The sequence below is a fragment of the Crinia signifera genome, chromosome 1 (genome assembly GCF_055691185.1).
Source record: "Crinia signifera chromosome 1, ASM5569118v1, whole genome shotgun sequence".
NCBI lineage: Eukaryota > Metazoa > Chordata > Amphibia > Anura > Myobatrachidae > Crinia > Crinia signifera.
In genome coordinates this window covers 10364545-10378779 of record NC_139217.1, presented here as the reverse complement: position 1 = coordinate 10378779, position 14235 = coordinate 10364545, and the positions used below count along the sequence as shown (strand labels likewise).

General features: G+C 45.8%; 1 protein-coding gene across 1 annotated transcript in view; it reads left to right on the top strand.

The window, feature by feature from the left end:
* The window catches only part of LOC146060726 (uncharacterized), a 147283-nt gene that overhangs the window by 96248 nt on the left and 36800 nt on the right, over positions 1 to 14235 (top strand). The window contains 1 exon segment of the mRNA XM_083174327.1: positions 7609 to 7710. Coding sequence (XP_083030453.1) covers positions 7609 to 7710 — 102 coding nt within the window.

Here is a 14235-nt window from a genome sequence, read left to right as displayed (position 1 = left end):
GGTATAATGTGTAATGGGCATTACGGGGTTTGGTATAATGTGTATTGGGCATTTTACAGGGTTTGGTATAATGTGTATTAGCCATTTTACGGGGTTTGGTATAATGTGTATTGGGCATTTTACGGGGTTTGGTATAATGTGTATTGGGCATTTTACGGGGTTTGGTATAGCGTGTATTGGGCATTACGGGGTTTGGTATAGCGTGTATTGGGCATTACGGGGTTTGGTATAGCGTGTATTGGGCATTACGGGGTTTGGTATAGCGTGTATTGGGCATTACGGGGTTTGGTATAACATGTAATGGGCATTATGGTGTTTGGTATAGCATGTAATGGGCATTACGACATGTGGTGTAATAGGTATTATGGTGCGTGGCATAATGTGTAATGGGCATTATGGCATGCGGTATAATATGTAATGGGTGTGTGATGACATCAAGTACATGGTAAAAATAGTGTTGTTTTAATTCAGCATGGTGACTCCTCCTGGAGACTGCTATAACCATGTTGAATGCTCCGGGCACCATGGCAGCTAGCTACACCGCTGGGGAGGGTGAACTAGGACCATTGAAAGAATTCCTGGCGATTTTAAACAACAACCAACTAAACCTGAAACTTACCTCTGAGATGAATCAAAAAGAGATCAGCTTCCTTGATCTGAAAATTAGGCTAAACGAGGAAGGTACCATCTCCACAGATCTCTATCGTAAAAAAAATCTACAAATAGCATTCTCCACTCCGAAAGTTCTCATCTACCCTCCACCATTAGAGCTATCCCGAAAGGGGAATTAATGAGAATAAAACGGAACGTCTCAGATCCTGACACTTTTCAAATGCGGGAACAAGAACTACAGGACCGTTTCAAAAGAAGAGGGTACAGTAACAGACTTGTAAAAAAAGCAACTAAACAGGTTGAAGCCCTTCCTCGTGAAACTTTGTTAAAACCCAGAATTAAGAACAATACTGACTCCATAAGATTTGTGGGTACCTTCAATGTCTACTGGAAAGAAATTAACCATATCCTCCAGAATCATTGGGACATTTTGAAGGTAGATAAATATCTCAAAACAATCCTACCACCTAAGATACAGACAAGCTGGAGGAGATCACGAAATATTAAGGACCACCTGGTTCAAAGCCATCTACCACGAATATGTGAACCCAGATTTAATAAAATAGGCTCAAAAAGCTGTGGCCACTGTAAGGCATGTAAATACATGATCTCCAAAGAAGACTTTACTGACAAGAACTCCAAAGTCTGGAAAATTCAAAACCTAATAATATGCACGACTGTAGGCACAGTATACCATTTGGAGTGCCCTTGTGGAAAAATCTACATAGGGAAGACATCCAGGCCTCTGAAGATCTGCATTTTGGAGCATGTAGGAACGATACGGAATCCTTGAACAGACTCCCTGAAATTTAAAAATCTTACCTCAGTGGCAAAGCACTTTTTGCGGGAACACAATGGAGATCCAAGTGGCCTCAAAGCCTTTGGAATGAGCCACATACAACTGGGTATACGAAGTGGAGACCTGGACAGACAATTATTACAGTTTGAGACCAAAATGATTTTCCTCCTCGATAGTCTTTTTCCAAAAGGATTGAATGAAGCAAATAGCTATGTATCCTTCCTCTGACTGATAACTTGATATCAAGAGGCTTCTTTCTTCTTTTTGTTTGATAGTCCTCTCTCTTTCAGAACCTCTTTTTGAAAGAATGACTCAATCAAACTGACAGTTACACATACAATTATTCCTTGGTGTGGTGAAGCGAGATGTGATATCACCAATCTTCTTTCTTTTTTTCTTGATGATGGGGAGTCCTAGTCATGTCATAAGGATCAACCATCACATTCAAACAAGAAAATTATTTAAAAAAACAAAAACAAACCCAACAAGAAAACTTAAGAAGAATACTTACCATAACCACCGATATGGCATATAATCCACCCAGGAGCCCTGTCATGGACCCGTAAAACTATGATGACCAATACATAAATATAGTATAATATGAACTAATGACCAACAGATGGCATAACACAAATTATATTTTTTCTCTTTTTTTGCTCCCCCTATATTATTCCCCCTCCCCTTCTCTTTAAAGAACCTCACCCCTCAGAAACCCACTATCCATAATGAATATGATTTTTAATTTGAATGGTTCAATAATGGATCCTCCCTGAATATCTTATTATAGATAATTGATCAATGGACAGCCCTTCAAATATTGCTCTTTCACACAGAATCAGTGAATTTTGGTATCAATTTTTTCAATAAAAAGGTTTTTCTTACACACATAATAGCACTATGGACAAGTTATTTAGATTTCTTCACTCATATATAATTCTCCACTTTATATCTTATAAATTTTCTTCTTTCTTCCTTTCCTCTTTCTTTCAATCCCTGTTCCAGGCACCGACACTATCAACAAGTTTGTTTTGTTTTATTGTGGCACTATTTGTAGTGGTTTCATTTAAAGACTTCCCCACTCATTTTTTCTAAACTTTCAAAATATTCTTCAGCATACTTTCAATCCTGGCACCTATTTATATGGACACATTCTCACTCCATTTTGGAATAACACACAACATATGTATGAAAGTCACAACACACGTATCACGCTATTTTGATACAATATTTCACCAGGTGTCATTCTTCAATTCACCAATCTGCTTTCAATCACACTCACTTGCACTTTATTATTCATGATATTTTAATAGCACCCATGAATATAAGAAACTATAGGCAATTATTACCTTATTAAACCTGATATAAACTCTATCAGTGGGTTATCCATATGAAATGAGGTGGATGACTACATAGTTACATAGTAGGTAAGGCTGAAAGAAGACTTGCGTCTATCTAGTTCAACCTAGGATGTTTATAAAAGATTGACAGATTATATTTCTCATATGTACCCATGGATGTTTTTAACCAATAAGTGTTTGTCCAACCTTATTTTGAACGTATTTAATGTGTCTGCCGACACCACCTCTCCAGGAAGAGAGTTCCAAAGTTTGACTGCTCTGACTGTAAAGAAATTTTTTCTTCTAGCTGAACAAAATCTTTGTTCTTCTAATCTATACTCATGCCCTCGCGTCCTAGACTCCTTTCTAGTAGAAAAGAGGGTGTGTGACCGTTCCTTATATTGGCCCCTGATATATTTGTACATGTCCCCCCTTAAGCGTCTCTTTTCTAATGTAAAAAGTCCCAAGTTGCTTAATCTTTCCTCGTAGCTTAAGTTCTCCATTCCCCTAATAAGCTTTGTTGCTCGTCTCTGGATTTTTTCTAATTCAATAATGTCCTTTTTATAGTGCGGTGCCCAGAATTGTACACCGTATTCGAGGTGCGGTCTCACCAATGCTTTATACAGTGGCATGATTACTCTCGAGTCCCTAGATTCCATGCCCCTTTTAATGCATGCTAAAATTTTGTTGGCCTTTTTTGTTGCTATATTACAATGGGCACTACACCCCAGCTTTGAAAAAATAGGGGGTTATACACTGCGCTGTCACTGGCTGGCACTACACCCCATATTGCTGTCTATTTGATAGGAGTTTTGGTACTAATATAGTCTTCCACTTAAATATAAACATCTATAACCATCCATCAAATAAGGAGGATATTAGAGACATGAAAAATATTAATTGACAGATTTTATTTGTGTAAGAACATCCCAAATAATCAATATACCCAAAAAACAAATCAATATACCAACCATAATTGTTTTACATCATGCTGATTTCGGGGTTGGGGCTGTGGGACAAAAATACAATAACTTCCTGGTAAAAGATAGATGAATGCCGTGATTGGCTGATAGACAATCACATGGTGTGACATGACCGCACAGAGAATATGTAGGAGATAGACGTAGGGCGGTCACATGGTCATCAGCCCGAATATGCTTCAATAAGATGACCATGTTACGACCGGACGCCGATCACGTGGCACGGGACGCCGACCACGTGATGCAGGAGCGCAATCACATGACTACGTCAGCCTCCAGACATGAATAGATTAAATCCAGGGGGTGGTACCTGAGAATTAAAACAGACCCATGATTGGACACAATGTACACATGACACAGGGACAGTGTTCCCATTGGTGGGCTATCAATGAATAAATATAAGCCAGCTGGGGCAATCAGGTTGGCCTTGATAAAGCTGATTAAGTCAGCGAAACGCTTGCGTTGGTTCCTAATCGAAATGTTATGTTTGTTTATTGAAATGTATTAGAAATAATGTGATGCCAGTGTAAAGAGTGCGCAATTTAGACCTCCCAGGTGTTAGAACATCACACCTAGGGTGAGACAGGTAGTGACCTTTTATTGGGCATCAACCAGCCAAATATCAATACATCCGAGAGCAGCAAGGGATAAGTCTGCCACAGATTATATAGGATATGTCCACCAGAGCGCATAAGTACACCTGAGTAGCACATTTGCCTAAGTGTACCCATATATCTATACAGATACCCCTGATCCTGTGTGTAATCGATTACTCTGCTTCCCAAAAAATATCCAAGAATTATTTCTTACTCTGATAAATCTTGTGTCTGTTATAATAAAATTCCTTTGTGTAAATTACACTGAAAACCAGTGTTCTACCATCTACCACCAGTAGGTGGCACCAAAGGATCATTTATGAGTAAATGGTAAAAAATAAAGATATTTCCAACAAGACCCTTACCTGATGAAATTAATGCAATATGATCAACCACCAATAGGTGGCACCAAATGGTGGAAAAATAAACATATTGCAATAAAACACAAAACATTTCAGAGATCTTTATTGGATAGTATATAAAATTCTTTATTGACACACTATACCAGCAGAAGCCTGTTACATCATCATAAACGGTTACCCACAGAGGCACAGAGGGAGAAATTACATGTTGCACAGCGTCACTGACAGAAATGAAACTAACATTTTTCGATTTGGATTCAAACACGATTTAAAACACTATTTCTTTCTTTGAGCACAATGTATGTTTGTATGTAAAAGATTTTTAACCCCTATTTTTCGCTGCTAATCCCATTCCCATACAGTAAATTTTGGGAATATTAATAATTTAATAAATAAAAGTTACATTTTATGATTCCTTGTTTTCTTAGTGCGTTCCCCACACAGCAGTCCCTTTTTTCTCTTGTCCTAAAAATTACCTCACTAACCTTACCCTGAACATTATAATCCCTATAGGAGTGGGCATCCCATGTTATTAGTGGGTACATCTCCCCCTGGCGGCTAGTAACCTGCTCCATGAGGGGGAGGGGTGTTTGTACCGCTGCTCCCCCTGCCTAACTTGTAAGGGGGGGGGGTTCGGATGCTAACCCGGCTGCCGCTAACCAGCTCCAGGGGAAGGGGGGGGGGGAGGTGTGGACAGTACCGCTCACCTCTCTATCCCTGAGAGACTTGCTGGAGGCAGCGGGGATGGGGGAAGAGACATGTTGGAGGCAAAGGGGACAGGGGCAGAGACACGCTGGAGGCAGCGGGGACGGGGAAGAGACACGGTGGAGGCAGCAGGGACGGGGGAAGAGACGGGCTGGAGGCAGCGGGGACGGGGGAAGAGACACGCTGGAGGCAGCGGGGACGGGGGAAGAGACGGGCTGGAGGCAGTGGGGATGGGGGAAGAGACACGCGGGGGTGGGGGAAGAGACTAGCTGGAGGCAGTGGGGATGGGGGAAGAGATGCGCTGGAGGCAGCGGGGGAAGAGACACGCTGGAGGCAGTGGGGATGTGGGAAGAGATGCGCTGGATGGGGGAAGAGAGGCGCTGGAGGCAGTGGGGATGGGGGAGGAGATGCGCTGGAGGCAGTGGGGATGGGGGAAGAGATGCGCTGGAGGCAGCTGGGGAAGAGACGCGCTGGATGGGGAAGAGAGGCGCTGGAGGCAGCGGGGTTGGGGGAAGAGACGCGCTGGATGGGGAAGAGAGGCGCTGGAGGCAGCGGGGATGGGGGAAGAGATGCGCTGGATGGGGAAGAGAGGCGCTGGAGGCAGCAGGGGAAGAGACACGCTGGATGGGGAAGAGAGGCGCTGGAGGCAGCGGGGTTGGGGGAAGAGACACGCTGGAGGCAGCAGGGTTGGGGGAAGAGACACGCTGGAGGCAGCGGGGTTGGGGGAAGAGAGGCGCTGGAGGCAGCGGGGACGGGGGAAGAGAGGCGCTGGAGGCAGCGGGGACGGGGGGAAGAGAGGCGCTGGAGGCAGCGGGGACGGGGGGAAGAGAGGCGCTAGAGGCAGCGGGGACGGGGGAAGACGCTGGAGACAGCAGTGGGCTATTTACAGGCATTGTCTGCCAGCATATGGGCCAGCACGGGGAGGGAGAGGAGGAGAGGTGGCGCTGTCTACCACTGCGTTCTCTGGCACTGTGTGGGTGGAGTCAGAGGTGCTGACTCCACCCAGCATTATACATACACTGACTGACCGTTCTGGCTAAATATATAAGAGATGTGAAGTGTGACAGTGGGAGGGTGAAGATACATGGAGTCCGGTCACCGCCATCTTGTGCACTTCATTATAACAGTGTCTTAGGTCTTACTGTATATAGATTCTGTACAGGCTGAACCGGAGGCTCCTGGGTTAGAAGTGTCACTATGTCCATGCAAAGGAATGTGCAATACGGAATAACCTTTGGTACTTGTTTCCTAGCACGGCCACACCGATCATGATCTGGGGCATCGCAGGTAAAAAATCGCGTTGGTCGCATCACATGCGTGCTAAAAAATTGCATGCGATGGTCCCGACGCGATGGCCGCGATTTCCCATAGGGAACAATGTTAAATGCCTCAATTTACCCAAATCAACATAGGGAACAATGTTAAATGGTCCAGAAACCCCCCAAAACACCCCTGAACAGTGAAATGGCCCCCCAAAATTAGTTAACGCCACCCCACGATCAACGTGAACCCAAAGCGTGGCGAGTGCAGCGGTACGTGTCCTCCGACCTTTTCATACCCCCACTATCCACGTCGGCGTGGAGTTGAGAATAGAAAGTGTGGCGAGCGCAGCGAGCCACCGAGCCCGAAGCGTGGCGAGCGCAGCGGATACCTTCACAGGTAAACGCGTCCCTTCGCGGGCTTCACAGGTGTCCGGGTCGCCACGGACACCTGTGAAGCCCGCGAGGGGACGCGTATAACTGTGAAGGTATCCGCGTGGCTCGCTGCGCTCGCCACACTTTCTATTCTCAACTCCACGCCGACGTGGATAGTGGGGGTATGAAAAGGTCGGAGGACGCGTACCGCTGCCCCTCGTGGGCTCGCTGTGCTCGCCACGCTTCGGGTTCACGTTGATCGTGGGGTGGCGTTAACTAATTTTGGGGGGCCATTTCACTGTTCAGGGGTGTTTTTGGGGGTTTCTGGACCATTTAACATTGTTCCCTATGTTGATTTGGGTAAATTGAGGCATTTAACATTGTTCCCTATGGGAAATCGCGGGCGACCGACGCGATTTTTTATTTTTTCAATGCATTTCAATGGGAAATCGGGGGCATCGCGTCGGTCGCGTCGCAGACCACTATTAATTACACCCGATCAATGCGATTGGGGCTGTGCTAGGAAACAAGTACCTAACCTTTTTCTATGACATGTCCCAGAATCCCTGTTTCTGTCCAATAGACCTCACAGGGGACATCAGAGATATTAAGGAGTTTGGAGATGTGGAGATTACAGGCGATGGTAACGGAGGAGGACGATGAGACGTCACCTTGCAGAGATGAGGTGAGTCAGATCCTGACCAGTGCGCCACCTGCTGGCTGTTTGTGTGAGAAGCTTTTGTGGGGGTTCCACTGTACTCGGACTCCTATAAAAATGCATGCGATGTTGTATTAAATGTAAGTCCTATGGCCGTGATGTTCACAACCTCAGCGGCACTTGTCCTGACACCCTGTGGTATAAATGCCTCCCGTATAATTCACCACAGGTGAACACTTGATGCTTGTAGTTGAGCCAATATCCTGATAAGTCAGGATTAATTAACAATTAGTTAGAGCAGGCATGTCCAACCTGCGGCCCTCCAGATGTGCTAAAACTACACATCCCAGCATGCATTGCCATCATTCTAGCATTCCCTAATAGCCAAATTGTGGCAAGGCATGCTGGGATGTGTAGTTTTAGCACATCTGGAGGGCCGCAGGTTGGACAAGCCTGAGTTAGAGGGTCAATGTTTGAGGCTGAGTATGGAATAATGCAGTTATTGGATGAAGGGTGAACACTGTGCAGCATGAAAAGCCTCTTCAGTTGGCAGCATTAATGCAGCAAAGACATACTGGTTCTCCTGAGTTTTGTCATTGGTTACTGTATGGTAGTGTCTAAGATACCCTTCAGTTTTGACAATTTTCCCGTCATGCTCTGGGTCCACATATACCTGGAGCGAAGTGTGTGAGCGTAGCGAGCCCGCGAGGTACAGATTAACCTACACTTACATGAATTACAGATATAATAAAAAACGTTGTGAGGGCATCTAACAACTTCCACCCTCACCGAACGTCACAGCCTGTAATCAAAACTGAAGTGGATCTAGTCTCTACCGTTACTGCATAAACTTTGGGCCCAGTGTTTTAAACATTTTTTTTATTCTGTGCCGCCGCTGACCCCCCCCTTCCCCCCCACCACTATCCCCCTGCCGCTATCCTTCACAGGGCTGCGCTACACTGTTGCCTGTCAACAGCCTTCAGGTTCTATGGTTCCCACGGGGTGACATAGGGGTTGTAGGGAGGATCTAAAGGACCGTGGCACCAATCAGCGAAGCTTTTGAAGTTTCCCAAGATTCCTGGTCCCTCTCCCGTATAACCCTGCCCCATGCTCAACTCCCCAGTTTTTGTTTGGTGCCAGAAGGAAGCTGGAGCACCGTCTTTTCCAGCAGGGATTACCTCAGATTCTGAGGTAACCCCACAAGAAGCTTTTTATTTTTTATTCTTATTTTTACACTTAGTCGCATGATGCGGCTGGGCTGCCTGTGCTGTCAGTCATATTGATGGTGGCGCGGTGGCCACTTCAACTGTGCCGGGGCTGGGACCCACGACCTGGGTCAGAGGGGTACTCGGCAGGGGAGAGACACAGCGCCTAGCACTGCCGGATATCTCCCCCAGACAGCGTGGCCGGAGCACAGGAGCAGGTAAGGCTCTCTCTGAGAGCGCAAACCGCTGCCATGCTGCGCACTGTGGGAGACAGCAGCTGGGGTGGACACTGCTGCTTGAGGCAGGGCCTCCACTATCACTGGGGCTTGAGCGCAGGCTGGATCTGAAGAATCCATTTTAATTAAGGGCTCATTATGTGCCGGTGGGGGAAGTCCAGCTCAGGGGGGCTGCCCCCAGCTTTGCGCACCAATCTCCTGCAGTTCTGCCGCCCAGGAAGCTGTCCTTTCTCAGTTCCTGCTCTCTCAGACCAGCAGCCATCTTCTACACGAGGCTAGAGTCTTCCAGAGTGCGGGTACAGTCTCCCCTGTGAAACCGTCCACACGCTGTATTTTCTCTTCTAGTAGACTGTTGGGGCCTTCCGGACGCAGACCTAATGTCGTCCAGGCACAACAACAACGGTCAAGGGATCCTCAAGCTAGCTTCACGGATGCTCTGTCAGCGCAATGGAATTATCATCTTCCATATGTCTTTCCTCCAATATCCATAATTCCCAGAGTACTCAGGAAATTCAAATGGGAAGGCGGGGACCTCATTCTGATAGCCCCGGCCTGGCCACATTGGTATGTGGATCTGCAACAGATGTCATTCCAGCCACCATTCCAATTACCGGGTCTGGCACACCTTTTTCTCATGGTAAGTACGACCCTAAGGTTTTTAGGGTAGCCAGAATCCTGGGATTTCTTCAATGGGGCCTAGACATTGGCTTAAGACTGGCTTCTCTTAAAGTGCATGTCTCGGCATTGTCAATTTGGTTTCAAAGAAAAATAACATTCCTTCCAGACGTATTTTCATTCCTCCAGGGTGTTTTACATATTCAGCCACCATATGTTCCCCTACAACACCCTGGGACTTGTCCCTGGTATTGCAGGCTCTGGTCAAACCGCCTTTCAAACCTCTACAGGCAGTGAATTACAAGTGGCTTACTGCCAAAACTGTGTTTATTTTTAGCAATTGCGTCTGGCCAAAGGGTGTCTCATTTGTCAGCTCTCTTGCAGAACGCTGTTCCTTATATTCCATCCAGATAGGGCATTGATACGGATTAGGCCATCTCTCCTTCCCAAGGTAGTCTCCAAATTCCACATCAATCAGGAGATAGTGGTTCCAGCATTCAACTCGGATGATCTCTCTGCAGAGGAATGTTTGCTGGATGTGGTCAGGGCTCTGACCATTTGTCTGGACCGTTCTGCTTTGGTCAGAAAATCAGACTCTTTTCGTGCTCTATGGTTTCCATAAAAAGGGTTGGCTAGCGAACGAGCAAACGTTTGCTCGCTGGATCCGCATGACCATTCATCAAGCCTACCAGCAGGCTAATCTTCTCATTCCTTTGTCAATAAAGGTACACTCCACCAGAGCGGTAGGCCCATCATGGGCAGCACGCAGTGGAGCGTCTGCTGAACAACTGTGCAAGGCTGCAACGTGGAAGTCTGTCCATACGTTCATAAAGTTCTATGCATTTGACACGTTCGCCTCCCAGGATGCTTCCTTTGGTCGTCGGGTACTTCTGACACCTCAGGCAAATTCCCTCCCTTAAATACGGCTTTGAGACATCCCCGATGTCACCCTGTGGGAACCATGGAACCTGAAGAAGAAAACGAGAGTAATGGTAGACCTTCCTTAGGTTAACTATCTTTCTTCAAGGTCCATGGTAACCACAGGACACCCACCCTAAATTTAGACCTGTGGTATACTACACTGTGACCTTCCACGACCTTAGTCATGTCTTTGTGCTATAAAAGTGTTGGCATGTGTTCTATCTGCCCTTTTTCTTCTCCGTTTCTGCCAATGGCTGGTTAACAAAACTGAGGAGCTGAGCATGGAGGCGGGGTTATAGAGGAGAGGGACCAGGCACCCTGGGAATCAAAATCTTGCTGATTGGTGCCACAGTCCTCTGGATCTGCCTATAATCCTGATGTCACCCTGTGGTTACCATGGACCTTGAAGAAAGCGACTTAACCTAAGTTAGGGCTACCAAAACTCTCGTTTTTCAGCATCCAGTGACATCGGGTGCTAGAAAAAACACTTTGGGGACCGTAACATACTGTAGTCAGGTCAATGTAGCATATAAATCCTGCAGATCACGTGTAGGCTTGAATGGCCTTTTGCTGCTTTTCCATCCTCTGCAGCATATAGAGGGATGAGTTCCAGCTCGTCACAATCTCTTATTTGAGGTCATGGCAGAGCAGGTTGAGGAATTTTTGCTGCCGCTCCAGCCTTCGGCAGGCAGTGTTAGAATGCCAAAAGATGCGCAATTATCTTCTGCACACTCCTGTCACTTCTGATGAAATGCTGCACCACTGAATTTAATGTGTGGGTTTCTCTAAGAGGTTGACGACACCGGTGATACAGAGCTTAGCTTGCCTTGGAGCTGGCATGCAGGAGATGCTGTTGCGATGCATCTGCCCGGTGGGCTGTCACAGTCATATAGTCCTTAGTGTGCCTTGAACCACTTGTTCACATGTCCGTGGTTAAGTGGACAGCGGGTACAACCTAATTTTTCAAGGCACTGAGGACACGTTTTCGTACGTCTCTACATACCGGGTATAACCTGCCTAGTGGAATCTAGACTGGATTTGATACCACCCTTCCTGGTGCCTCATTTAAGCAAACCACTGCTCCTGCAGTAGGTAGGCACCAGCGACTGGAATTATTTATACTGCAGTAGGTAGGCACCAGCGACTGGAATTATTTATACTGCAGTAGGTAGGCACCAGCAGACTGTAATTATATTTATATATATGTGTGTGTGTGTGTGTGTGTGTGTATATATATACATCACATCTCCAGTCACTGGGTTTACCAGCACGGTGGTTGGGATTCACTTGTTTGGATACATCTGCCATCTAAGTGTGATTGCCTGCAATATGATCAATGAGGTAATACATGAGGAGGACCTGGCTACCTTACAAACCAGAGTGGAGCTCACTTTAGGCTCCATTGTCAGCTTTTCCGACATGGATTATGAGCGTGTTTTGTTCAAAGAAGACGGAGTGGTCGACACTATTCCTGACAACTTACAACTCTACCATGAATGGTCCAATCTCAAAAGGAAGGAAACTGACCTTTACTATCATGGTCTTACTCTCTCTAATTATGTAAGAGAGAAAAAAATACCCAGAGGCTTTAGGGTAAAAAACGTGCCCACTATAGGCCGCTACAATATTCCGTTTTGCAAAACATGGACTAGCATTTTAAATAAATGCTCTTTCGATCTTATGGTAGCGGTCATAGAGGAGGTAACTAAAGAGTTGACTGTGGTACGTACGAAGCTGATTGAGTTTGAACAGTCACATAAAAATAAGCTAACAGCTGATCTGTCAACCAACTGGTTGGAAAAACTGACTTTACAGGTTGAAAAATACAAAAAAGAATTAGTGTCTTATAAAAACAACAAAAAAGACCGTGTTAACCAAGATTATGAGAAACACTTGGTCTACCCCTGGTTGACAGGGGGCGAGCAGTCCCATTCACGCCCATTCAGGAGGCGCCCACGCACCAGATTCAATCGTAATGGGTTGGATACTGCATCTTCAGGCGCCGATCCATCATCAGCAAGTGAGGGAGAACTAACTTCTGATACGCAGCGCACTGTCCCTTTAGGGGCTCGAGCCCGAGGGTACGCTGGGAACCCCGGAGAAAATACACAAGGAGGGGCGGGCAGAACCAAAGGGCGAGGGACAAAGACTTGTTATCAGCCTTCTCGCAACCAAAAGAAGTAGTCTTCAACCTGTCTACACGTAACTTAAGCAGAATTGAGACCCAAGTTCTATCAAAAGGTCTCAACTTCGTTCCCACGAACAAACCTGATCCCTTCGTGGTAAAGATTGAACAGCTTAAGCTTATTAGACAGCTCAAAAGACGAGAATTCTTTCAGGACCGTGAAACGACACAAACATCTACCCAAGTGTCGACACAGTTGTTTCCTGATAAATTAAAGGAAAAATCTAAGTTCGATCCTGTGTCAGTGAATCCTTCCATAAGGACTTTTGGCAGACTCATGGAGTATGATTCGAGCAAAATCATTAAAGCGCCTACCATGGGACATTCTAATTTCAGTGCTGCAGACTGGAAAGCGGTTAAATCACTGAGTGAAGATCAAAACATCGTAATACGCCAAGCGGATAAAGGCGGCGGCATAGTCGTCATGGACACTTGTGACTATGTGGCAGAGTTAGACCGCCAGCTTAGTGATGTTGAAACTTACGCTGTATTACCGAAGGATCCCACGTTACAGTATAAACAGGAGTTAGATAAAATCTTGCAAAATGCCCATGCTTCTTCTATTATTGATGCTGCTACTAAGGATGCTCTTTCCATCCAACATCCTATCACTCCGTTATTGTATTCATTGCCCAAACTCCATAAATGTGCCAGTAAACCCCCAGGACGGCCAATAATATCGGCCCGAGGGTCTTTATATCAAAACATCTCGATTTATCTAGACTCCTGGTTACAGCCGTGTTTACAGGCAGAAGCCTCTTACCTAAAAGACACAAATGCTTTGCTAGCAAAATTAGCCAGGATTGGTAATGTGCCTGATGTCTGTGTCTTAGGGACCATCGATGTGACCAGCCTCTACACCTGCATCCCCCATGATGCAGGTGTGGCGGCTGTGCATGCACTCATCAGTGATAATGCTTTGTACAATGGCCCTGATATTCAGGTTTTTTTGCAGTTACTCATGCTTACACTCAAACGCAACTATTTTTTGTTTAATGGTAAATATTACCTACAGCTCCGGGGCTGTGCGATGGGGTCCTCAGTGGCCCCATCGCTAGCGAATTCTTTTATGTTTGTAGTGGAAAAACTTCTCTTCTTTACAGAACCCATGGTGACACGATCTGTGCTATTGTACACCCGTTACATCGATGACCTCCTGATCATCTGGTCAGGGGGGTCACAGGAGCTTGTTAAGCTCCTAGAAGATCCTAACCAATCAGAGACCCCGGTAAAATTTACGTATAATATACATGCTACACAGGTTCAATACCTTGACGTTAACATCAATCTGGTAGATGGTCATTTTGTGACCTCTCTTTATACTAAAAATACCGATCGTAATAACATCTTACTGGCCTCCAGTAATCATCCAACTCCCCTGATCAAGGGT